This window comes from Chrysemys picta, chromosome 6 (assembly GCF_011386835.1).
Source record: "Chrysemys picta bellii isolate R12L10 chromosome 6, ASM1138683v2, whole genome shotgun sequence".
Lineage (NCBI taxonomy): Eukaryota > Metazoa > Chordata > Testudines > Emydidae > Chrysemys > Chrysemys picta.
In genome coordinates, this window is record NC_088796.1 from 35,514,659 (window position 1) to 35,540,780 (window position 26,122).

Sequence of the window (26,122 nt, forward strand, 5' to 3'; positions counted from 1 at the left end):
TATGATTCATTGGGGAGGTGTGGCCCCAACTATTATTAACTGCTCCACATTGGTGAGAATTCACAAGGCATGCTGCATGACTACTCCATCACAAGGGTTCTGCTTTTGGAGAACTCCTGGCATTTTCCCACCTGAACTTGGCTGGAGAGGGAAGTCCTGCCCATAAGTGACACCTTAATCTTATCTGTTTTTGAAAGGAATCGACAAACTAAAAGTAGACTCAGACCCTCACCAACCCTGTTTTTCAATTTTCGCTGTGTTAATGGAGAGAGAGAGTCTTTTTTATTTTCTTTTTACTGTAGCAGCATTTGTTCTGTCCACTCAGAGTGAGTTAAAGGTCTGTAATGTTGCTTTGTGATTCCCAAGAATTTGGAATAGTCTGGGCTTCTTTTTATAGTCAGAATAGTTTAAATGAGTTTAATGTGCAAAGATACCAGGAGAATGATTGCTGCAAGCAGCCTTGGAGTTAAATCCCTACAGATCTTGCCAGCAAAAGGGATTCAAAATATTTAAGACCCAGAACTTGCAGAGTTCTGGACAGTGAGTAGAAGCAGAAAGGAATCGATATTTGAGGCTCTCCAGAATGAGGCATGCAAACCTATTAATCTGATGGATCTATGATGCCAAAACCAAATTAACAGTTAAGGAAATGCAAACGGTATCAATAAGAGTACCCCAGGGGTCGGTCCTGGGACTGGTTTTGTTCAACATCTTCAGTAATGATCTGGATGATGGGATGGATTGCACACTCAGCAAGTTCACGGATGACACTAAGCTGGGGGAAGAGAGAGGTAGATATGCTGGAGGGTAGGGATAGGATCCAGAGTGACCTAGATAAATTGGAGGATTGGGTTAAAAGAAATCTGATGTGGTTCAACAAGGACAATGAAGTTAAGTCCATTAATGGCTATTAGCCACGATGGGTAAGGAATGGTGTCCCTAGACTCTGTTTGTCAGAGGGTGGAGATGGATGGCAGGAGAGAGATCAATTGATCATTACCTGTTAGGTTCACTCCCTCTGGGACATCTGGCATTGGTCACTGTCGGTAGACCGGATACTGGGCTAGATGGACCTTTGGTCTGACCCAGTACGGCTGTTCTTATGACAAATACAGAGTCCTGCACTTAGGACAGAAGAATCCTATGCACTGCTACAGTTTGGGGACCAACTAGCTAAGCGGCAGTTCTGCAGAAAAGGACCTGGGGATTACAGTGGACAAGAAGCTGGATATGAGTCAACAGTGTGCCCTTGTTGCCAAGAAGGTTAACACATATTGGGCTGCATTAGTAGGAGCATTGCCAGCAGATCGAGGGAAGTGATTATTCCCCACTATTTGGCACTGGTGAGGCCACATCTGGAGTATTGCATCCAGTTTTGGGCCCCCCACTACAGAAAGGATGTGGACAAATTGGAAAGAGTCCAGCGGAGGGCAACGAAAATGATTAGGGGGCTGAGGCACATGACTTATGGGGAGCAGCTGAGGGAATTGGCCTTTAGTCTGCAGAAGAGAAGAGAGGAGGGTTTTGATAGCAACCTTCAACTACCTGAAGGGGGGTTCCAAAGAGGATGGAGCTCAGCTGTAGTGGGTAGGTCTAGGTTGGATATTAGGAAAAATTAATTCACTAGGACGGTGGTGAAGCACTGGAATGGGTTACCTAGGGAGATGTTGGAATCTCCGTCCTTAGATGTTTTTAAGGCCGGCTTGACAAAGCCCTGGCTGGGATGATTTAATTGGGGTTGGTCCTTCTTTGAGGAGGGGATTGGACTATAGATGATCTCCTGAGGTCTCTTCCAACCCTAATCTTCTATGATTCTATGAAACTATGACATTAATTTCAAAACTATTATCTAAGGTAAAATTTAAATGTTTTTGTGAAATAGGTGACGTATGTCAGGAACACATCATCTGAACAGGAAGAGGTAGTCGAAGCACTGAGAGAAGAGATAAGGATGATGAATCATCTGAACCATCCTAATATCATTCGAATGTTGGGTGCTACATGTGAGAAGAGCAACTATAATCTCTTTATAGAATGGATGGCAGGTAAACAGCATTCTGTACATAGCAAAAGGGTAACCAAACTTCTGGTATAAAAAGCAAATGCACATCTGTTCCTCTTCTAGGAAGAAAGTAATTCTCCATTTTCCAGGGTTTTCACTGTGTTAAATGAGTGTTACGATTTGTGTCTTTCCACACTAATATATTTTAATGAATGACTGCACTTTGCACATTTATTAGTATAGTTGTAGGCACCAGTAGCCAGCAGTATTTTAGGTTGAAAAACTGTACAACTCTTGTGTCTTCAAGTGATCATACTGGTATCTTTCCAAAATACTCACTTTTTTTTTTTACCTGAACTTTTCCATGTTTAAGGTAAATTTTATTTGGGAAGTTTGAGCAAAAATCCTTGCACCTGTTCCTGAATTACAGGAGTGCATGTGTAGGTGGGGAGGGATTTCTTGCTGTGAAAAAATTCTACCCACACTTTATGAATGGGGCTAAAGCAGATGACGTTTGTAAGTTAGTAGTGACATAGTCCTTACTGAGAGACAACTATTCTGTTTTCGTTTTAGGGGAAAGAGTGGGTTTGATTTAATACAGTGGTTCTCAAACTTCACTGTGACCCTCTTCTAACAACAAAATTTACTACATGACCCCAGGAGAGGGGACCGAAGCCTGAGCTCACCCGAGCCCTGCCAGCCAGGAGTGGGGGGGGAGTCTGAGCCCCCCTGCCCGGGGTAGAGAGGCCAAAGCTGAAGCCCTTGGGCTTCAGCTTCAGCCCTGTGTCCCAGCAATCTAACGCCAGCACTGGCAACCCCATTAAAATGGGGTCGTGCCCCACTTTGGGGCCCTGACTCACAGTTTGAGAACCGCTGATTTAACAAATATACATTTGAAAATTTCATACTAAGAATGTGCACTAGAAACTGTCTTGATGCTCACAGGTGAGCACTTCAACACGTGTGCCAAGCACATGTGCACAGTTTAAGAGCACAGTTGTTAGTTCAAGAGACTTATAAGTTCTGTGGGCTGAATAGTTTCAGATTTTCTTTTTTTAATCTCCATGTACTCTCTCCTCCATCTCCCCACCCTCCAAAAAAAAATTAGACTGGGAAATTGCATGCAACAAAAGGTGTATTAAACCTTAAACACTGCACATCACATCTCAAAAAATCATGAGGTGACTATATCAAGGAAAGATCTGTTATTCAGCTGGGGAGAAGTTATGTGCTCTGGGGATGCAGACCTTAGTTTTAAAATATTTTATTCTCAACCGCGTAGTATCAAATTCAGAGCAAATTATTTAAAAAAAAAAATCTTTGCTAGAGCTGCTTGGGATGCTCAACATTTTTATAAAACTATGTTTCAATCAGGAAAAATACAGTAACCCACTACCAGGCTGGAGAGGGCCCCAAAGACAGTTTAGGTTAAAGTGAGCTTTCTAAAATAGGGGTTTACCAGTACAGTTCAGTAGAAACGTGTCTTGTAGTTATTCAAAATCCAAACACTTATGGAGTGGTATCTTTAATGACAAATAAGAGACCATGAAGGAGAGCATTGTATCTTCTTCAACAATTATGTATCCTGGTAGACTACTCAGTATTATCAGCCATCTAACATGCAAACCTCAAGTGGGTAGCACTGAATGTAATGGTGCAGAAAACACTTGCCTGAAACACCAGCAGAGTTGAAAAAAATGCAAGAGAAGAAGAGCTCTCAAGTCAAAAAGTTTGATTTTATGGTATAGATAATGTCCGGAATGGTCCTCACATTTTACTGATGTCCAGGTAATATTATACTCCTGGGGGAATTCTGCGCCTAAAAATTCTGCGCACAATATTTTAAAATTCTGCATATTTTTTGTTAAAATAACACAATATAATCATGCCCGTTTAAATTATTTTGGTAATTTATTTCAAAATATCTATCAGCAAGTGTATCTGTAACAATACAGACCAAAAAAAAAAAAAGATTCTGGTAATTTTTTTTGGCAAATGGATTAGGCATATTAATACAGAACTTTGAATAATTCATTTAAATTACAATACACAGCTGTATTTCCTGCACCCATCAGAAGCAATCATAGAATCATAGAATATCAGGGTTGGAAGGGACCTCAGGAAGTCACCTAGTCCAACCCCCTGCTCAAAGCAGGACCAATTCCCAACTAAATCATCCCAGCTAGGGCTTTGTCAAGCCGGGCCTTAAAAACCTCCAAGGAAGGAGACTCCACCACCTCCCTAGGTAACGCATTCCAGTGCTTCACCACCCTCTTAGTGAAATAGTGTTTCGTAATATCCAACCTAGACCTCCCCCACTGCAACTTGAGACCATTGCTCCTTGTTCTGTCATCTGCCACCACTGAGAACAGCCGCCATCCATCCTCTTTGGAACCCCCCTTCGAGTAGTTGAAGGCTGCTATCAAATCCCCCCTCATTCTTCTCTTCTGGAGACTAAACAATCCCAGTTCCCTCAGCCTCTCCTCATAAGTCATGTGCTCCAGACCGCTAATCATTTTTGTTGCCCTCCGCTGGACTCTTTCCAATTTTTCCACATCCTTCTTGTAGTGTGGGACCCAAAACTGGACACAGTACTCCAGATAAGGCCTCACCAATGTCGAATAAAGGGGAATGATCACATTCCTCGATCTATTGGCAATGCCCCTACTTATACAGCCCAAAATGCCGTTAACCTTCTTGGCAACAAGAGCACACTGTTGACTCATATCCAGCTTCTCGTCCACTGTGACCCCTAGGTCCTTTTCTGTGGAACTGCTACCTAGCCATTCGATCCCCAGTCTGTAGCAGTGCATGGGATTCTTCCGTCCTAAGTGCAGGACTCTGCACTTGTCCTTGTTGAACCTCATCAGGGTTTTTTTGGCCCAATCCTCTAATTTGTCTAGGTCCCTCTGTATCTGATCCCTACCCTCTAGTGTATCTACCACGCCTCCTAGTTTAGTGTCATCTGCAAACTTGCTGAGAGTGCAGTCCACACCATCTTCCAGATCATTAATAAAGATATTAAACAAAACCGGCCCCAAGACCGACCCTTGGGGCACTCAGCGTGAAACCGGCTGCCAACTAGACATGGAGCCATTGATCACTACCCGTTGAGCCCGACGATCTAGCCAGCTTTCTGTCCACCTTACAGTCCATTCATCCAGCCCATACTTCTTTAATTTGCTGGCAAGAATACTGTGGGAGACCGTATCAAAAGCTTTGCTAAAGTCAAGGAATAACACATCCACTGCTTTCCCCTCATCCACAGAGCCAGTTATCTCATCATAGAAGGCAATTAGGTTAGTCAGGCACAACTTCCCCTTGGTGAATCCATGCTGACTTTTCCTGATCACTTTCCTCTCCTCTAAGTGTTTCATAATTGATTCCTTGAGGACCTGCTCCATGATTTTTCAATGGAATGAAATGCCAAGCAATGCAAAGGCTTGGGGGTGTCAGGGATAATGGAGGAGCTGCGGGAGAGGGAAGGAGCCTGGAGTGAACCTGGAGGTTTTTAGGATGTGGGTGGGGGAAATATGGAACAAGTGGTTTTTTGGGGGGGATAAGAAGGGGGGGAAACGGGGGAATTTTTTGCCACTGCGCACACAGAGAACTTTTCCCCACAGAAAATACATTCCGCCCCACAGAAAATACAAAGTGCTGCAGTTCTACCTCTTGACCACCACAGGCCGTTGTGGCACCAGAACAGCCTGCTGCATTCATGCTGTTGTCTGTTCTGGCACCACAGTGGCCTCTGGTGGGCAAAAGGTAGAACTGCAACACTTCTGGGGCAGACTATTTTCTGCAGGAAAAAAATAAAATTCTGCGGGACACATGAATTCTGCACATGCACAGTGGCACAGAATTTCCCCAGGTGTAGTTGTTATCAAGAGTAGATAGAGGAACACGAGACATGCAAATATTGTCTTTAGAAAACAAAAATGAGAAATTTTGTTTGCGTTTTTTCTGTTAAATTAAAAAAATGTAATTGCATATTAAATATAGATATATAAATGGTAAGAAAAAGAGAAAATTAAGGTCCACTGAGGAACACTGAATAGGAGGCTTGTTTATGTTCTAACATCGCCATTTACAATAACAATATTTTAAAACTGTTGCTCTTCTTGAGAAACTTAGTACAGTAACAGAGGGTCCTGTGGCACCTTTAAGACTAACAGAAGTATTGGGAGCATAAGCTTTCGTGGGTAAGAACCTCACTTCTTCAGATGCAAGTGAGGTTCTTACCCACGAAAGCTTATGCTCCCAATACTTCCGTTAGTCTTAAAGGTTCCACGGGACCCTCTGTTGCTTTTTACAGATTCAGACTAACACGGCTACCCCTCTGATACTTAGTACAGTAAATTGAATTAATATCTGTAGGTTACTTTCCATCAGCAACAGAACTCACTAACTTTTATAAGGCTTTTTTCAGTTTTTCTTTTTAAAGGGATATTTAAGGCAAATAGTTTTAAAATTTGTGCTGAGTTGCAGTTGGAAACTACACAGCTGTGCTCATGGTAGATTTCTTTGCTTATACAGTGCAGCACACATTTTTGAAAAATTGAGTCACTAGTGTCCAATAAAATCATAGAAAAAATTAGTCCAATTATGGCAGCTAAAGCTACCTACTGCTAATCATGAGTATAAATATTGGATAAAAAATATAAACAATTTATCTTCCAGGAGGATCAGTTGCTCATTTGTTAAGTAAATATGGAGCCTTCAAAGAATCAGTTGTTATTAACTACACAGAACAACTGCTGCGTGGCCTTTCTTACCTCCATGAGAATCAGATTATCCACAGGGATGTCAAAGGTAAGAACTCCTGATTGTGTTGTCTAATTATTAGAATTCAGACAGCTGCTTTGTTTGAGGGCAGTTATCTGTCTCTCACTCTTTTGGAGATGAGATCTATGCTTGATTTCCCTAGTTGTATTTAGGAACCTTGAAGCTACTAAACTGCATCCAAACATTCATATAGTGCTTAGAGACATTTACCGCCTTACACATTGGAGACAGTTGCTGATGCAAAAGGTTGATTTAGGGATGAGCAAATTGGTTCAGCTAACATAAGCAGATCAAACCAAACTCAAATCTTTTTGAAGGTTCAGAAATGTTCAGATAGCTTTTCTCCATTTTTCATTATTGGTCACCAGTTTGTTTTCTAGATATTTATTTGGCCCCGGGGCATCTTATTATTTGAGCTCTTGGTCTTCGCTTAAATTTGTAGATGTAAGGGATTCAGACGAATATCTAAATTTTTGGTCCTTATGATAAGGAAAACCACCAAACCTATGGAATTTTGCTTACAACTAATGTTGATATAACTGTACAGTAAAGATCCAGTAGGAACACCCCGGTCTCTGATTTCAGGCTTACTTGTGGCAGTTTATATTCACACTTAAGATATGAGAACAAATTTCAAGGGAATGCTTTCTTTGGCCCCCTCTTTCTGGAGTTATTTTCAAGTGGATGTGAGCCACTTACATTCAGATAAAGGGATGTAAGGTTTATAGGAGATCTTACATAGGTACAGTAACTCCTCACTTAATGTCGTTTTGTTGTTACATTGCTGATCTATTGGGGAACAAGCTCGTTTAAAGTTGCAAAATGCTCCCTTATAACATCCTTTGGCAGCTGCCTGCTTTGTCCACTGTCTGCAGGAATCTCTGGAAGAGCAGCCCCTCCTTCTGGGGATTAGCACTGGGGGGGCCAGCAGACCCCCTATCAGCTCCCCTAAATTCCCTGTAAGGTATGTGGCTTGGCAGCTGCCCCCCACTGCTGTGCTGCTCCTGCCCTGCCCTCTACCTTGGAGTTGCTCCCCAGAGTTTCCTGCTTGCTGGGGGAGGGTGGGGGAGAGGGGTGCTGATATCAGGATGTCCCCCTGCTCCTGCCCACCACCCCCATTCTGTACCCCATCTCTACAAAGGGGAGGAGAGGGACAAAAAGGAGGGAACTTGCTGGAAGCTGTTGCTTCCTGTCTGATCTGCTTAAAGGGGCAATGCACATCTCTCTCTCGCTCTCTTTCACTCATGCATCCACCTCCCAGCACTTTGGAGAGTCAGCACCTGTGCAGCCATGCATGTGCTGTCAGGAGGAGGGAGTGGTACGCTCCAGCTGGATAGCATGGGATCAACATCAGGTTCAGTTTTTGCAGGGAAGTGTTTGCAGCTACTGCCCTGCACCTATTGTGTTTCCTCCCTCCTGCCTCAGTCCATGCTGCCTTGTAGAGTGTGATGCTACATTAACAACAGCGTATTAACCCTTGAGGGCTCAGCCAAGTGCTAGTTCATCATTTAGTAGCAAGGCATTCCCTGCGAAATATTCCACCCTCTTACTCCACCACCTCAACCAAGCTTCACAGTCATTCATTGCTGTGTACAATATTAAACTGTTTGTTTAAAACTGTTTAAAACTTATACTGTGTATGTATATAATGTCTTTTGTCTGGTGAAAAAAATTTCCCTGGAACCTAGCCCCCCCTATTTACATTAATTCTTATTGGGAAATTGAATTCACTTAACATCATTTAGCATAAAGTAGCATTTTTCAGGAACATAACTACAATGTTAAGTGAGGAGTTACTGTAGCTGTATAAGGCCTTCACTAAGTTCTGGTCACCACCATCTTCCAGGGCTGTACTCCTGCTTCCTACTCTTACGTTTGCTCCACTTCTGAGGTTTCATGTTGCTTCTCAAAATCTTTTATCTCACATATTCTCAGGCCACTGTGTGTAATGTTATCTAAGCATAATGGAGACAGATCAACCACTATTAGACAGTTCTGGGCAGTATTCCGTTCTTAGCTCCTCATCTCCTTGCTTTCATGGGTTTGTCAGACCCTTAGTACTTTTTTAATACAGATAAGCATCTCATCGTGTTTTTGACTGAGAGCCAACTAGCAGTGTTTTTGTTATGCTGTTGACAGGTGCCAATTTGCTAATTGACAGCACAGGTCATAGATTAAGAATTGCTGATTTTGGAGCTGCAGCCAGGTTGGCGTCAAAGGGAACTGGTGCTGGAGAGTTTCAGGGACAGTTGTTGGGAACTATTGCATTTATGGCACCAGAGGTAAGAAGCCACTTTGAAAAAATTTGGGGGGGGGGGGGGATGTGTGGTAGAGCTTTGTGCAAATAATTAATTCAGCCAAATGGTAACCGAAAACTCTTTGAAACAGTATCCATAAGTGAAGCAGAGCTTCATATAACTTCATTGTCATAAAAAATTGGAATTATGTAAATATATCATGTTTTGTTGCTATCTTGGTGTTTTCCCTTACCAGATGGTTGTTCCGGTTACTCTGAGCTGGACCACATCTTGACATATTGTTCCTTCGTGCAAATAGCCCTGAGCATTCCTAATTACAGGACACTAATTTTTTGTTTGGCCGGGCCCTTTAATTGTTGTTGTTGTACTTCACACATAGATAAAACTTGTCAATATTTACACCCTTGTTAACTCACTTAACCCAAAATTATAATGAAAATGCACTTGATTTGGCTTCTGTGTGTATAAAATAATGCATGTGTAGTGTTAGTGGCATGGAATTAATTAACTTAAGCCCTGATGTATCTTTCTTTTGTAGGTACTGCGGGGCCAGCAATATGGTAGGAGCTGTGATGTATGGAGTGTTGGCTGTGCTATTATAGAAATGGCTTGTGCTAAACCACCTTGGAATGCTGAGAAGCACTCCAATCACCTAGCTTTGATATTTAAGGTGAGATACCTTGTATTATAAATAAGTTAACCAAATGTTGGCACTTCAGTGCTTGATTTCATGTACAACAGTGTCGGTTTTAGGAAGAAATAAGTTACACGGTGAATAATAATAATTACAATGCTTCCTTTTTATATAAGGCTTTTTATTACAAATACTACACTAATGTAAATCTGCTACATTCTAGCTACAAATTATTTCCTCTGGGGTTTTTTTTTTTTTTTTTTTGAAAAACGATTCACCCCCAAGAATAGCCTCTAGAGAGGAGCACTATACTAAGATATGAATACACCCATAAGTTAGGGAAGCAAAGCAGGAGTGATGTGTGATGTCACTGACATAGATCTTTGTTTCCTATTTTCCTGTTTGTTATATCACTGTAGTACAAATTATAAAATTGGGTACATTAATATTTTATAACTTGGGGAAGAATATCCTTAACTAAAAATTGATATTTAGCATTCAGGGCTCCAGCCCCAGAGGACTAGAATAAAATAGGCATCCTTTTGATGGACTGGCAATCTCAGAGCATTGGTAAAGGATATTAACCCTTTTCTCTAGACCACGTTTTTTTGGCAATCAGAATTCTTATTCAATTTTCAAAAAAACCCTATAAAAATCTTAATAGAAATAATCTAGTTGAATAGCATGCATAAATGAAAGAATAAAATATGAGCCAGTACAACAGTAAACATGCACAGATTACAATTTACCGGGGTTTCATTGGAATAAAATATTACCTCTGTTGTTCAAGGGCATACATGAATTGGTTGGTGGTCTCAGTCTAGTTAATGATAGCTATGGGTCTACATCACCACAACCATCATCCTAGTTAACCCTAATTGGCATTCATATAGAGAGGCTATGGATTGAATCAACAGAATGAACTACACTTCAGACTTAGTGGTTCTGCTTCAAAGTTATGGTTGAAATGCACTGGCAAGGCACTGTGAGGGAGGGTATACTACAGATACCCAACCCTCACCAGTTCCATAGGCTTCCTTGCATTATGCCAGTTAAACACAGATGAGTGGTGTGCCAGAATAATGCTTATACGGTATAAGCATGGCAGGAGAATTTCCCAGTTCTTTGAGCTGATGGGTATGAAGGAGTCTTGTCCTAGAAACAGAATTATAAGAGGATGCAAGGAGAGAACTGAGACTAAGAGTAGCAGCAGAGGGCATGAATATTGGGAAAGCAGACATCACAGCTAACTGAGGTCAGGAAAGTCCCAAAGTGAGGTCAGGGCCAAAGCATTATTTTCCATAATGTAATCACTTGCGTAATCTGTAGAGAAACTGGTTTTGGAAATGAGGAGTTATTCAGTCATCCAGCATCTAGTGGAGTAAATGGAGTAAAAAAAAATCAAAACTGTTGATAACTTCTAAAAACATTTTTATTTCTGTCTGTAGATTGCTAGCGCAACTACTGCTCCGTCAATCCCCTCACATCTGTCTCCTGGTTTAAGAGATGTGACCCTTCGGTGTTTAGAACTTCAACCTCAGGACAGACCCCCATCACGGGAACTGCTGAAACACCCAGTCTTCCGTACTACATGGTAGCTAATTATGTAAAAATTATGATTTACTGAAGATGCTACTGAATATGGAACAATGCCCATCTCGCAGTGCTGTTTAGCACCGCAGCATGTATTATTCTACTGGTCTTAATTATACATCAAGGATTTAAGGCCAGTGGAGGATCCTTACCTAAGTATGTGATTGACAAATCGAGATCTTTACCTAAGCTCAGTATGCAACCTTTCACAACTTGTGAAGAAATATGTGAACTGTGCCTTTTCAAAGATCTGGCTCAAGGTGAACAAGAAAACATTTTTCTTTAAATCTGCATGATTGTTTAGCAGATAAGATTTATTTTCTTTTGGAGCACTTTTTCAGCAATATTAGCAGCTGAGGGGCTCAGGATCTATTTTAATGTTGCAATCACTGTTCCGTTTCACATTGTGGTCATAAGCAGAGGTTTCTGCAATTCCATTCAGTTTTTCATCACTGACTAAAAAGGAAATTCTGTATATGTTCCTTTTATTTCACAAAGTATGTTCTCTTAGTGGAGTAATAAATACAAACATGGATGAATACTTTTAAAACCATATTCTGCCTTCATTAAAAATGTGACAAGGCAGCTGTGATTCACTGTGCATTTACTGCTGGCCCTGTAATTTCCTTTTTGAAGTTATGGTTCTATACTTTCATTTTATTTTACATTCAGGGAAAGGTGATCTTTAAAACAATCAATCTTCAGAACTAGGTGCAAACTAGATGTCACTGAATATCTTGCTGATTGAAGAATACAGGTTTATTTGAAATCTGGAAAAAAAAAACTGATAGTTTCAGGCTCTCATAGTGCAGGTATTTTTTTTTTTTTTTAAAGGAAGATTTCTGTGCATAAAAACAACTTGTAACCCCAGATCATGTTAAATGTTAGTTTTTGAGCCTATTTTCGTGTAACAATTTCTTTTGGTAAACTGTGTAGACAAGTTTCATGTCAAGAGCCCTGCCCATAGCTCCCATTAAAGTCTGTGGGAGTTTTTGCCTTTGACTTAAGTGGGAGTAGGACCAGGGTCTGGATTCAAGTCTCTCAGGCTACGTCCTCACTACGGGGGCGGGGAGTCAATTTAAGATATGCAAATTCAGCTACGCAAATAGCGTAGCTGAATTCGACATATCCGAGCTGACTTACCCCGCTGTGAGGACAGCGGCAAATCGACCTCCTCGGCTCCCCCGTCGACGGTGCTTACTCCTACCTGCGCTGGTGGAGTACAAGCGTCGATTCGGCGATCGATTGTCGCGTCCCAACGAGACGCGATAATTCGATCCTCGAGAGATCGATTTCTACCTGCCGATTCAGGCGGGTAGTGAAGACATAGCCTTCCTGTGTAACAAAACTGTATTCATGTTCACCACTGATATTAAGTTTTACCTGCTGTTTTCCTTCTGCTATACATCATCTATTTACAGTAGCAACTGATTATGTAATTTGAAAATCTGTTAAAAATACATTACCCTAATAAAAAGTCTTGATTTTAACAAGAAATAAACTTGGACTTGAAAAGCAAGTTAAGACAAAAGTTGATGTAAAGCTTCACCTGTAGTACAAAACTTTGAGTTTTTTAAACAGGCGTTTTTTTTTTTTAAAACTGTCTTTTAATGGTTTTAAAGGCAGGTTTTTAGATTCTGATGCATGTAATTCTGAAGGAAAATGGCAGCTGTTCTTTTGCTTTTTAATGGGGGGGGTCTTTTTTAAATCAAGTACTGATTGTGTTTAATCCTTTTTTTTTTTTTTAACAACTGTTCATGTTTTAACTCTTCAGAAGCCAGTTGAATTGCTGGACTGAAATCAAATTGGTTATTTTCAAAGACTCAGGACAAACTAAATAAGCTATAGTACATTAAAAATGTACACAAAACATAAATTGGAAGTAAAACAAGTTTAAGATAAGTTTACAGGAATGATAGTGCTCATGCTAATAAAACAGTTTCATTAGATATGAATGTGTATTTCTTTTTGAAATTTTACATTCCTTTGTTTTGGAAAATTGGCAAACTTTGAAGAGTTAAAAAAAAAATACCGAAATGTGAAGTTTGGTAGCTCTAACTGTATTGTACTTGACTTTTTCTTTCATTTTTTTTTTTAACTGCTTAAAATTCTTATTTCCAAGTCTTTCTTATGTGCAAGCTTTAAAGGATGCACTCTTGCCAATTCATGTACTGGAAGATCAGTTGTCAGATTAGTACTTTTTCTGGCAGAAATGTAAACTGTATACACTGATGAACCTCAGCTAATCAGTATTACTTTGTAGATCACCATGCCTACCACATTTCAAACTCAGACTGCCTCTAGATGTCCAAATGCATATTGTTTGAGTTTGTTTGCATTTCCCTCGGCTTGCTGGTAATTGTGGTGTTTTTAAAATGCAGATGTGATATAATATTCTTATTTTCTTTGGATCAAAGCTGGACTGAAAATTGTATTGTGTAATTATTTTTGTGTTCTTAATGTTATTTGGTACTTAAGTTGTAAATAACGTCTACTGCTGTTTATTCCAATTTCTACTACCTCAGGTGTCCTATAGATTTTCTTCTACCAAAGTTCACTTTCACAATGAAATTATATTTGCTATGTGACTGATTCCTAAGACTTCCAGGGCTTAAGGGCTAACTTCTATTAGCACCTTACTGTGCAAGCAAATTTTACAGAAATCTCTGGGTTAAGAAAATTTGGCTTCGTTGTATCCTTTGTTATTTTAAATATATCAAGATATTTTAATTAAAAGTTTTTACCCCGTTGAACCAATTTTATAGTATAATTTGTACCTATTTTGGTGTTTTTGTCTTTATAGTAAATAAAAGATTTTGAACAAATGTTGTTGCTCTTTGATTCAAAACAGCTGCATTATGATAAACACTTCTGGCACATTTTCATTGTTTATACGCAGATGTATACAGCACCTGCTGCCGCTGTGAGGCAAACAGAGACTTCAGACTCCTCGGAAAGGATCTTATACTTTCCTCAGCTATTTGACAAAGAATTGAACAGTCCAGCTAATCAGAATCACTTTTTTTTAATCTTTTTTACTTCTCACCTTTCCATGACTCTGTTAACTTTTTATATTTTCAAAAATATCCAAACATAGGAAGTTTTTTCAATCTGATTCAATGACTATGCCTGTCATTTTAAAAAAAAATCATTGAAATACTGCTCTGCTCATCATGACCCTCATCCAAAAAAGCACTTGCCATGTGTTTGTCTGTCTTTGTTCAGCAGAGTTACTTACCGTGATGTCATATGCATAGGTTTAAGTGCTTTGATGAATCAAGGCCTATATTATGGGTTTTATGCTGGGAAATATTTAGGTTCTTCCATTATTCTTTCCCTTTTCCTTTGTTTTTTGTTTTTTAAATATAAAATCACTCTCCTAAATTCTCCTATTTTACATACTGGTACATGTAAACAGAGTGGCAGTAATTCTTTAAAAAGTGCTTGTGAGAGTTTGTATTACTACAAAAAATAAACCTCTTCATTGTCAAATCAGGTGAGTAGAAATTAGTAAATCCTGGGCTATTATGGTATGTCTCTAGTTAAAGGAAAATTAATCAGCTCTGCTTGCTAGAGCTACGATTAAATTTTTTGTTTCTGCATTAAAGTAGTAATCATGTCAAACTTCTCTTCATACTCAAATCATCTGAAAATATGTATCCTTAAGGCTTGTTCTAGGGTCCCGCGGGCAGGATGTGGTTTGTCCAATTAATCATGTCAAGCCAGGCCTACGCTCATGATAAAAAGGTCCTCATTGGTTATAATTTAGCAAACAATTATTTTAATTACATTTTTTTATGCTCACTGGATATCCGTTCTTGGTATCAGAGCTCCATGGAAGAGCTCTCAAATCGTTTTCAACTTACATACCTAATTGCTTAGCCCAATGGAGTAGTTAATTTCCCTTAGCTCAGTTTCCTCCCAAGTAGATGCATTTCCCTAATAAAGCCAGCTACATTCTGTCATTGCTGGGTTTCTCTGTTCCTGGTGCAGTTAAGTCAGGAATCTCACACAGGCCTCCTCTGCAGGGACAGGAGACTGTGATGGGGGCTTATATGTCCTGTGATATAAGTCCAGGCTGGTATTTTGTTACTGATTTGGTATCTTAAATGTACTTTTATTTGTATATTAAAGCTTAGGAGTTCAGCTTTTAAGTTTGATAATAGTGAAAGCTTAAAGATAGGGAGATTGGGTGTCGTTACATAGACAATCCAGAAGATGGCAGCAAAATAATACTTTCCTCCACCCAGACTGGGTTAATCCCCCTTTCTCAGGAAAGACATGCAAGACAGGAGAGCATCAGTGTGAGTACAGGGTGGGCAGAGGCATTTTATAAGCACTTTGAGGACATTCAGAACTGAATCCGGGGACAAACTTTTCTCCTGGTCCCATTGCTTTAACTGGCCTGGATCAAAACAATGCAGACCTTAGGGAAATTCAGCTCCAAATCCAAACTTTGTGGCTCAGGCCCACCTACTACTATTCCCTTCACCTCTGCTCTAAGGTTACTTTGTTACTTTAGCCCTCTATACATCCTAAGACCAACACTCTTACACAACACAGAGCACCAGCTCTTTGTGTCCATTTTTTTAACATTTACACTTGAAAAGACTCATAACATTCTACCAAGGGACAGGGAGCAATCCAAGTGTCAGCCGGGGTGGGAAGCAATGCATGAGTATGACGCTCGACATTTCTGGGTAAGGGAGGTTGCAGGATGCACCTTGCTTCAGCCACAGTAATCATCAGTATCATGATTACAATGGAACAGTAGGCATTTGCTGTGGAAGGGACAAGAGCAAAGGACAGCTTGGATAAAAGTGTAATCAGAAGGCATAAGACCAGCTAATTCTGCTTTATGTTCACTGCCCTAGTGATCTGTGGTCCCCCTTGGCACAGCTCATCACTAAAAGGGTAAACATGAAGCAAAAGGTTACATCTTACTGTAGGGATAGTTTCATGTTACTATTATTTTCATATTATCCTAGTAGGAAACACTAAGAAACCACTTTAATCTGTCTCTGATGCTTTCAAGGCAAGATTAGAAGTCAGTTAAAATCAATATTAAAATTCAACAATAGGTACACACATTCAGGTTCACTACCATTCTTTTTATCATCCACAGCACCAGTCTAAGTTTACTATGAACATACTTCTGAGACCATTGGCAAATCAGTTAATTTCTCATTTATGAAAACTTTCCCCAGTTTATCCCTAATGTAATTTCATCTCTTTCTCCAAGGTGTTTCCTTTTGTTGGGGGTGTAATTCCTGAAACTACAGAATTTGTCCAAAATACTTGACGTTTTCCTGTTGTCTGTGTTTGTACAGCACTTAATTCAAAGAGGGGCCTTTGAGCACTAATATGCACAGATGCACACACCAACTTCCTCCATTATTGGACCCCCACCCCAACCCTTTATTAAAAGGATCGCACTTTCCCAGGGTGAATGTAGAATTGAGTCTATAGTTATTAAGTTCACCTGCAAAGGCCCAAATATGGAGTACTGGCCTTTAAAATGTGACACTGTGAACTGCAGTTATATATGAATTGGCTACACAGGTAGTAATATGGTTTTAGGACAATGGTCTGTCTGCAGCTGTATTGTCGTGTCATGTCCTGTGTTCTTCCTATACCTCAAGAGTTAAGCCGCATTAGAGTGGGTCAGTCTGTGGATGGAAGCTATTGTAGAGCTGTAATATATCTAAAACTATGCTGAAATCAAATATTACCTGTGTCAAGGAAAAACATATAGTCAATTAAAACCAATGATTTATTTGGAAAATTCCTGAGAAGCATATTGGAGAATCCACATGAAGGATTTTGATGCTGTGGACCAAAAATAGTGTCATAGTCACAATATATAAGGATCAATAAGGCTTGAGCCTTCTCCCCCTCAAGTTGTTTGAAAAACTCCCACTAACCTTAATAGTGCAGGATCAAGACCATATTTTGCAAATCTATCGAAAAATCTATACACGAGAGAGAGAAATACAGAAGAATCTGTTCCAAGGGACAGGAAAGTTATTTAACATTTATGCTCTGTCTGCATTACAAGTATAACTTTGTTGGGTTTTGGGGTACCCGGTTACAATATGGTTGTTCTCTGACCAGAGACAACCCAGTTCCAAAACTGTTGAGGGTCCCATCCACATGTTATGCTATACAAAGCACATGGGATCTTTTATAGAGGAGAAGGCAAAAATGTCGCATTTATTGAGAATACAGCAGTTAGCATATGCTTTTCAGTCATACACATGCACACACATACATACACACAGAGTCCTGCCAGTTGATGTTTATAGTACCAGTCCAGAGTCTGGATCCATCTAGTGGCCAGCCAGATTGGTCGCAGAGGGGAGCCGGGCTCTGTCGCTCGTGATCCGATGCTCCTGGAGTGTGGCAAGACAAACCCAAAGTCCCATGGCAAACCACCCTGCTCTTATACAGTAACTCCTCACTTAACATTGTAGTTATGTTCCTGAAAAATGCAACTTTAAGTGAAACGATGTTATACGAATCCAATTTTCTCATAAGATTTAATGTAAATGCGGGGGGTTAGGTTCCAAGGAAATTTTGGGGGGGCAGACAAAAGGCATTATATACTGTACAATACTGTACTGTGGTTGGGAAGTGCCCCTGGCTTACCCCACATAGGCACAGCCCGCTGCAGGCAAGGACGCTAGGAAGCACCTTCGCAGCAGCTTCCCCGGAGAAGAACAGGCTCCAACTGCCGGGAATGCTCCAGGCCCGCCTCTTCCTGTCCCCCCTCCACTCCAGGCCCACCTCTTCCCACCCCCACTTCACCTCCTCTCCAGAGCATGCCACATCCCTTCCCCCCACAAAGTCCAAAGCTCCGCCAAACAACTGTTTGGTGGTGCTTAGGACTTTGGGGGGGGGGAAGGGGAGGAGCGGAGACGCAGCGCCGTGTCTCTGCCCCTCCACCTCCCTCCCCGAAAGTTCTAAGGGAAGAGCTGGGAGGAAGGGGGAGGAGGCGGAGAAGAGGAACTTGTGCAATATTCCCTTGTAAAGTCACTGCTGTTCCACAGAATCTTACAAGCAGGCAGCCAAACAACGTTATAAGGGAGCATTGCACAACTTTAAACGATCATGTTCCCTAATTGAGCAGCGACGTAACATTGAAACAACATTAAGCGGGATGACATTAAATGAGGAGTTACTGTAGTCTTTTTTTTCTCTGTTGAGGTCTATGGATTTTGCTGTGTCAGTCTCTGTTATCTTCTGATGTAAACATTCCAATACATTTCCGAGAGGGTCATCCTGTCCTGGTTTCAATTCAGTTAATTTGTTTTGTCCTTAGGGGTGCCAGCCTCATCTCAGGGTCGTCAATCTGCCCTTCCTTCATTATGGATATACATTGATGGTTCTCTGGTGTAGTTAAGTCTCTTCACTCCTTCCTTGACCATCTGACTATAACAATGGCCTTCACATCTTATCTTTTCCTGATACATACATTCCTCATTCACACAAACAATCTTTTACAGAGACCTTCAAAGGTATACAGCAGTTTTTATGTTGAGCAAGAAAAGTCATTGTAAATTAAGCCTTCCTAAATCTTATAATCAAAACAATTTACATTGGGGCCCAGGCCTTCAACATTCCTCTAATCTCCTTAACATAGACACAATACAAGATCCTGTCTCTTACTTTCTAAACCTTAAAACAAAGAAATGTATATTTAACTAGAGTGCCTAATTTGTAATACATATAGGAAACCATAGTAGACATTATAACTTATCCTAAAACAAAAGGGTGACCATAATCAGTCAGAAGGATTGTTTTGGTCTGTCATTCCTTTCTACTATTCAAAAAGGGTGGCTGGCAGGATGAAATCAAATCATACATTAATTCTCATAGTACAATTATAAAATCCTGCCCCTACACACATGACAGACTTTAGCTGCTTTGTGACTGGCTCCCCTGAAGTGCTGGATCGTTAGTGCCAGGCTGCCAGCAAACAGTTTAGAGAGGTTTGAAGAGAGGGAGGGGAGAATTTCCCTCAATTCCTCCTACAAGTAAATCTCTTTAAAAACCAAGTGCAACTCTATTTTGAAGAGGAAAATGTTATTAGTATATAACAGATGTCAAATGTGTTTGGATAGAGCTAGAAGAGTGAAGTAACGGCATCATCCCCAACTTTTAGATAGGGATGTCAGCCTCTTCTTGAAAAAAAAGTGTGTAGCTAGAATAATAAAGAAGAGAATGTTAAAGAAAAAAGGGAGGTAAAGGATGTTTTTGTACTTAGAGTATCTTTCATTTTTTTCTACAGTTTAATAAGTTTATTTTAAAACATCTAAAAATTACTCAGCATAACATTCTAACTTCTCTGCAGGGAGGCTTGAACTGTCAACATGCTTCACCCATTCCAGATGAGCTCATTCTTTCCCCATATCTGGTGCAGCCAGATTTGGAGCATAAGTTGTTTTTGTTTGTGTTCAAAACCTGGAAAAGTATTTCATGACATTGACACTACCGATCTGTGCTGGGACAATGAAAACTTGAAACGCACATTGTTTTGTTTGAGGCACTATTTGGTGTTCACATTTTTAGGGTTGTTAGTTCTGTGTTACTACCAGCCCGTTATTATTTTGCCATCTTTGAATAGCAATTGAAATGATTTTTAAAGTATTTCTCAGAGTAGTTTGAATTGTGTTATAGCACTATGCACTAGCTCTCTGATCTGAGTAGAAATCAAAAGCCAGTATCATCAAGCAGTCCCAAAAGGGAGATGTAGTTCTAAACCAGGAGTGGGCAAACTTTTTGTCCCGAGGACCACATTGGGGTTGCAAAACTGGATGAAGGGCCGGGTAGGGAAAGCTGTGCCTCCCCAAACAGCCTGGCCCCTGCCCCCTATCTGACCCCTCCCACTTCCCACCCCCTGACTGCTCCCCTCAGAACCCCCGACCCATCCAACCCCACCCTGCTCCTTGTCCCCTAACTGCCCCCTCTTGGGACCCCCGGCCCTAATCGCACCCTGGGACCCCACCCCCTATCCAACCCCCCTGCTTCCAGTCCCCTGATGCCCCAACCCCATCCACCCCCTGCCCCCTGACAGGCCCCCTGGGACTCTCATGCTTATCCAACCCCCCAATCCTGCGACCGCTCCCCAGAATCTCCACCCCATCCAACCTTTCCATGCTCCCTGACTGCCCCCTGGAACTCCCCACCCCTTATCCAATCCCCCAGCCCCGGCCCCCTTACCATGCTGCTCAGAACAGAATGTCTGGCAGCCGTACCACCTGGCTGGAGCCAGACACGCTGCCGCTCTGCTCGGCAGGAGCTCTCAGTGGCGGGGCTGCGTGCGCTGCCCATGCGGCAACGTGGCTGCAGGGGAAGGGGGAGAATGTGGGAGGGGCTGGGGGCTAGCCTCCCCGGCCGGGAGCTCAAGGGCCAGGCAGAACGGTCCCACGGGCCTTAGTTTGCCCACCTCTGTTGTAAACTCATGTTTGTGTCACAGTCTCATCTTACTGCTAAAGATGGTTCTTCCAGCTGTGGGTTTGAGCCATTTTGGTGTTGTGGAGAAGGGGTACCTATCATTCAGTAGACAAATGGAGAACTTCAGTCTCCCTGGCTGAGAGGTATGATCACTATTACTCACAACAAAGTAAAGTGACTGAGCTTGGGTCTGGAACTCAGATCTCACCACTGCAGTGCATGATGCTACCACTTGGCCACTAAACCTCTTATTTATTTGTTATATTTTTTTAAAGACCCAAAGCCCTTAAAAGTATATGACTCTAGCAGAGGAGGACATTGGAAATCATAAGAACATAAGAATGGCCATAGTGGGTCAGACCAAAGGTCCATCCAGCCTAGTATCCTGTCTTCCAATAGTGGCCAATGCCAGGTGCCCCAGAGGGAATGAACAGAACAGGTAATCATCAAGGGATGCATGTCCTGTTGCTCATTCCCAGCTTTTGGCAAACAGATGCTAGGGACACCATCCGTGCCCATCCTGGCTAATAGCCATTGATAGACCTATCCTCCATGAATGTATCTAGTTCTTTTTTTAACCCTGTTATATCTTGGCCTTCACAACATCCTCTGGCAAGGAGTTCCACAGGTTGACTGTGTGTTGTGTGAAAAAATACTTCCTTTTGTTTGTTTTAAACCTGCTGCCTATTAATTTGGTGACACCCCCAGTTCTTGTGTTATGAGGAGTAAATAACACTTCCTTATTTACTTTCTCCACACCAGTCATGATTTTATAGACCTCTATTGTATCCCCCCTTAGTCATCTCTTTTCCAACCTGAAAAGTCCCAGTCTTATTAATCTATGGCAGCTGTTCCATACCCATAATCATTTTTGTATCTCTGCATTACTTTCTACCTTAGTCTATTAATCAATCCATCCCTGTCCAGATATTATCCACTATATAATTAAACTACATTTTCAAAGCAGAATGAACATACAAGAGTAAAACTGGATTCACCACCTCCTTTGCACCACCTGAGCAAAGTGTACTGGTGCTTCTGAACCTTAATTTATAATTGACCTACTGTTTTAGAGGGTTGTTTTACTGAGACCAGCCCTTTTGGGGAGGACAGTTTCTGAGTCTCAATTAGGCTGACAAGACATCCTGGTATTAGGGTCTCTCTCTTATACACCCAACTATAACCCTTCTCTCAAAAAAGTCCCGCTTTCTCACATTTGCTATCTGGTCACCCTCATCTCACTGCCTGTGTTTTAAGCACTCCACCTGCATTCCTACCTCAGTTTCCCCACCAGTGCTGGCTCCACGCACAAACTAGCAGGCAGTAGGGTGACCAGATGTCCCGATTTTTATAGGGACAGTCCCGATTTTTGGCTCTTTTTCTTATATAGGCTCCTATTACCCCCCCATCCCCTGTCCTGATTTTTCACACTTGCTGTCTGGTCACCCTAGCAGGCAGCCAAATCTTTACCCAGCCGTAACAGTTGGGTCAAGTAATGTGGGGATAGGAAGGAACGGTTAATGCATGTGTCCGATCAAACTCAGACCAGAGTCATTCCAACCAATCGAACTCCCTCATGCAAATAAACAGTACAGCAAAGGTGGGGGGTTGGCTGCGCTACCTCTGACGTCATCAGGGGCTCCACTAAAGTTACCTGAGCCGACCGGGGCTATAAGTAACTATAGACTCAGCGCGGCTCCCAACGACAGTCTGTGACTTTAGTTACGCCTGCGCACAAGGCTGCCAGCCTGGGGAACTCCGGGGAGAGTCTGGCGGCTCCCCCTCCCCGATCGGGGGAAGAAGCGTGGCCTGGGCGCTGCGGGACCCACCCGCCGCACTGGGAGCCGGGGCTGCGGCTGGACGCCAGCGGGGGCAGTGCGCGGGGCTGCCGCGAGAGCTCGCTGGGGACGTGACTCCTGCGGACGCCAGGGAAAGGGGCGGCCCTTCCCGGCGGGGCCGCCATGCTGCGAGCCCTGCTGCGGCGCTGGGCGTCCTACAGGTACCGCTTCGTGCCCTGGATCGCGCTGCACCTCCGCCACAAGCGCAGGTGAGGGGGCCGGGGGCCCGCGCTCCCCAGCCAGGCCCAGCGCCCCGGGAGTGAGGGGGGAGTTTGTCCCCGGGAAGCCGCCTGCAATGGAAACAAACCGGCCCCGGCTGCAGAGCGCGAGACCCAAACGCAGCGGTTCTGCTAGAGGGCCCTTAATCCTCTCGGCTGCTGCTGACCGCCACCTGATCCCATCAGATCCCATTAGGGTGACCAGACAGTAAATGTGAAAAATCGGGATGGAGGGTGGGGGGTAATAGGAGCCTATATAAGAAAAAGACCCAAAAATCAGGACTGTCTCTATAAAATCGGGACATCTGGTCACCCTAGATCCCATTCCCAGCCCGGGCTGTGTGGCAGTAAACGCGGGGATCGGCTTCTCTCTTGCCTCCCCCAAATCGACATCATACAAGTGCGGCTCGGCAGTGAGTTTATGCCTCAGGTATTTGCAGATCCAGTCTGGTTTGTCATCCCAGCAAATGTGGTATCTGCCCAAGAACTGGTTTCATTGCTTCTAGGCAGCGTCGCCAATAATAAGTAGGGGGACAAGGCAATAGGAACTCAGTTCCAATGTCACTGTGGGCGTCAGCATCGGAGATTCCAGCTCCCCCTCCTGTAGCTTTCTTAGGGCATGGCTACACTTGCAGATGTAGAGCGCTTTGAGTTAAACCCGCCTTCGAAGAGCGCAGTAGGGAAAGTGCTGCAATCTGTCCACACTGACAGCTACCAGCACACTGGTGTGGCCACATTAGCCCCTCTTGCAATGGCCACAGAGAGCAGTGCATTGTGGTAGCTATCCCAGAATGCAAGTGGCTGCAATGTGCTTTTCAAATGGGGGGGGGGAGTGGAGTGTGACAGGGAGTATGTTGTGTGTATGTGGGAGAGAGAGTGGGTTTTGGAGGGGCTGAGAGCATGTCAGTATGCTGTCTTGTAAGTTCAGACAGTAGCAGACCCCCCCCCCCCCCGCAGACCCCGCCTCTCTCTCTCACATGCAGAGCATTCCACAGTAATGGTTGCTTTGTCTCGGAGCAGATAAGCATGCAGGCTGTCAAACGGAGCTGTCAAAGGGCATATCCAAAACAATGACAAGAGTGGCCACTTGACTTAAAGGGATTATGGGACGTTTCTGGAGGCTGATCAGAGCACAGTAATGCAACACCTTGTTCACACTGACTCTGGGGCGCTCCAGTGGGGACGCATCAAACGTTCTTCTACTCACCGAGGTAGAGTACCAGCAGCGCTGTAGCCGCGGAGTCAGAGGGCTCTACGTGCCTTGCCAGCGTGAACGGGTAGTGAGCTAGTGCGCCCGGGGATCCTTTAATGCGCTGTAACTCGCAAGTGTAGCCAAGCCCTTAGTTCTGCAGCGGTGACAGGAATAAAACGTAGTAAGAATATATTTTACTCTGTAACATATAAAGCTGAATACACAGAGGCTGAAATCCTGCCCCCATTGAAAACAGTGGCAAAATTTCCTTTGATTTTAATAGGAGCAAGATTTCACACACAGAGCAGGACGCTTAACTAGTAAGTTTCTTTTTCCATATTACCGTAGCTTTTCAGGGTAGAGCTGCGTTTTAAGGACTATACAAGATCCAAGTCTTGATGCCTGCCCGATGATCCAAATGGAAGCTTAGAGTAACATTTTCAAAAGTATCTAAGTGATTTAGGACCTCAAGTCTCCTTTTCAATGCGACTTAGGTTCTTAAGTGCCCAAATCCATTTTTTAAAATGAGATTTGGCCTTCAAAGTCACTTAGGTGGTTTTGAAAAGTTTCTTGTCTTAATTTTTTATATAGTGAGCGTGACATGATTTTACTGATGGCTAAATTATCTGTCGCCTGATCCATATGTTCAGTGCACTAAAAAGTTATTTTCTTTTTTCCTTTCTTCTGTCTGCTTGATCACATTGTTTACTACCAATATTGCCACATGCTATTTATCTCAGTCTGCTGCTCTGAGATCTTACATCTTACCCTCTTCTCCCAGTGTCCCCTACACATTTTAAAAATCAAGGAATATACTTTCAAAGAGGTACAGTATCAAACTGTGGAATAGTCTTCCAAGGGAAGTGGTAGATTTGTTTGAGCCATTAAATCTAGAGTGAAGAAAGCATTTGAGAATGTACAGTAGGGAACAATTCTGCAATGGCGGGAGTTTGGATTAGATGGTCAAATAGGTCTTCTAATTTTTGTAATGAACAACAGAAGCCCTGGAGTGAATACAACATTAAATTGATTATCTGATGGAACTAATAAGTATCTCAAGCCAAGTTCTTGTCATTTAATGATCTCAGCAGAGCTCGTCTAATGAATCACGTCATTACAATCATTCCTGGGCTGTCTATTATTGCAGTGGTTTTCAAAGTGCAGGTCGCGACCCAGTACTGGGTCGCGGAATGGAAGGCACTGGGTTGCGGCGGCTCTGGTCAGCACCACCAACCGGGACGTTAAAAGTCCTGTCCGCAATGCTGCCCAGTTAAGGCAGGCTAGCCCCTACCTGGTCTGACACCGCTCTGCGCCCCAGAAGTGGCCAGCAGCAGGTCCGGCTCCTAGGCGAGGGGGCCACGGGGCTCCACGTGCTGCCCCCGCCCCAAACCCTGGCTCAACACTCCCATTGACCCCCTCCCGCAACGCAACCCCGAGCCCCGTCCCACACCCAGAACCCCTCATTCCCGCCGCAGCCCTCACCCCCATCCCCCAAACCTCTGCCCCAGCCCTGAGTCCCTCTCAAACCCCTCATCCCCAGCTCCATTGAGTCAGGGGCATCAACAATTTTCTTCAACTGGGTTGCGAGAAAAAAAGTTTGAAAACCACTATATTATTGTATGCTTGTATACTTATGCAGGATGTCTTAACTTAGCAGAAAATGTAGCTTTATAACAATGTCTTACTGATCTTACCATATTACAGAATCCAATTCTGAATAAAGTCGAAAACTAGAAGCGTAAGATTCATAGAATCATAGAATATCAGAGTTGGAAGGGACCTCAAGAGGTCATCTAGTCCAACCCCCTGCTCAAAGCAGGACCAATTCCCAGCTAAATCATCCCAGCCAGGGCTTTGTCAAGCCGGGCCTTAAAAACCTCCAAGGAAGGAGACTCCACCACCTCCCTAGGTAACACATTCCAGTGTTTCACCACCCTCCTAGTGAAATAGTTTTTCCTGATATCCAACCTGGACCTCCCCCACTGCAACTTGAGACCATTGCTCCTGGTTTAGATTGTAGATTCTAATCTTGCTATTCTCACACCTTTGTAAAAGAAAAGTCAAAAAGTAACTACGAAATCAAAGAGTTTTCGTGTCATCAATTTTAAGTGTTCAACCTAGTAGCTGAAAAAGTTTGGAAATTGTT

The 26,122-nt window shown here is 42.6% G+C and overlaps 2 protein-coding genes across 27 annotated transcripts in view; both read left to right on the forward strand.

Annotated features, from left to right (window-relative positions):
* Positions 1-14,097, forward strand: part of MAP3K1 (mitogen-activated protein kinase kinase kinase 1) — a 93,216-nt gene extending 79,119 nt beyond the window's left edge. For 4 of the 6 annotated variants that reach the window (XM_024109424.3, XM_008172787.4, XM_065598974.1 and 1 more), the window contains 5 exons: positions 1,883-2,045; positions 6,683-6,814; positions 8,927-9,069; positions 9,584-9,715; positions 11,128-14,097. In XM_024109424.3, the coding sequence (XP_023965192.2) occupies positions 1,883-2,045; positions 6,683-6,814; positions 8,927-9,069; positions 9,584-9,715; positions 11,128-11,277 (720 nt within the window). In that variant the 3' untranslated portion in view covers positions 11,278-14,097. The remainder of the gene's footprint in view (positions 1-1,882; positions 2,046-6,682; positions 6,815-8,926; positions 9,070-9,583; positions 9,716-11,127) is intronic. The other 2 variants (XR_006176169.2, XR_010602170.1) reach the window with 1 other exon arrangement.
* Positions 14,098-22,450: 8,353 nt separating this feature from the next.
* Positions 22,451-26,122, forward strand: part of SETD9 (SET domain containing 9) — a 48,032-nt gene continuing 44,360 nt past the window's right edge. For 7 of the 21 annotated variants that reach the window (XR_002889524.3, XR_006176170.2, XM_065598977.1 and 4 more), the window contains exons 1-2: positions 22,724-22,968; positions 23,101-23,214. Coding sequence is in view for 13 of the 21 variants with exons in the window: in XM_065598977.1 (XP_065455049.1) it covers positions 22,862-22,968; positions 23,101-23,214 (221 nt within the window). In the remaining 8 variants the exon portion in view is untranslated. Of the gene's footprint in view, positions 22,969-23,100; positions 23,215-26,122 lie in introns of those variants that run through there. The other 14 variants (XM_065598980.1, XM_065598981.1, XM_065598986.1 and 11 more) reach the window with 8 other exon arrangements.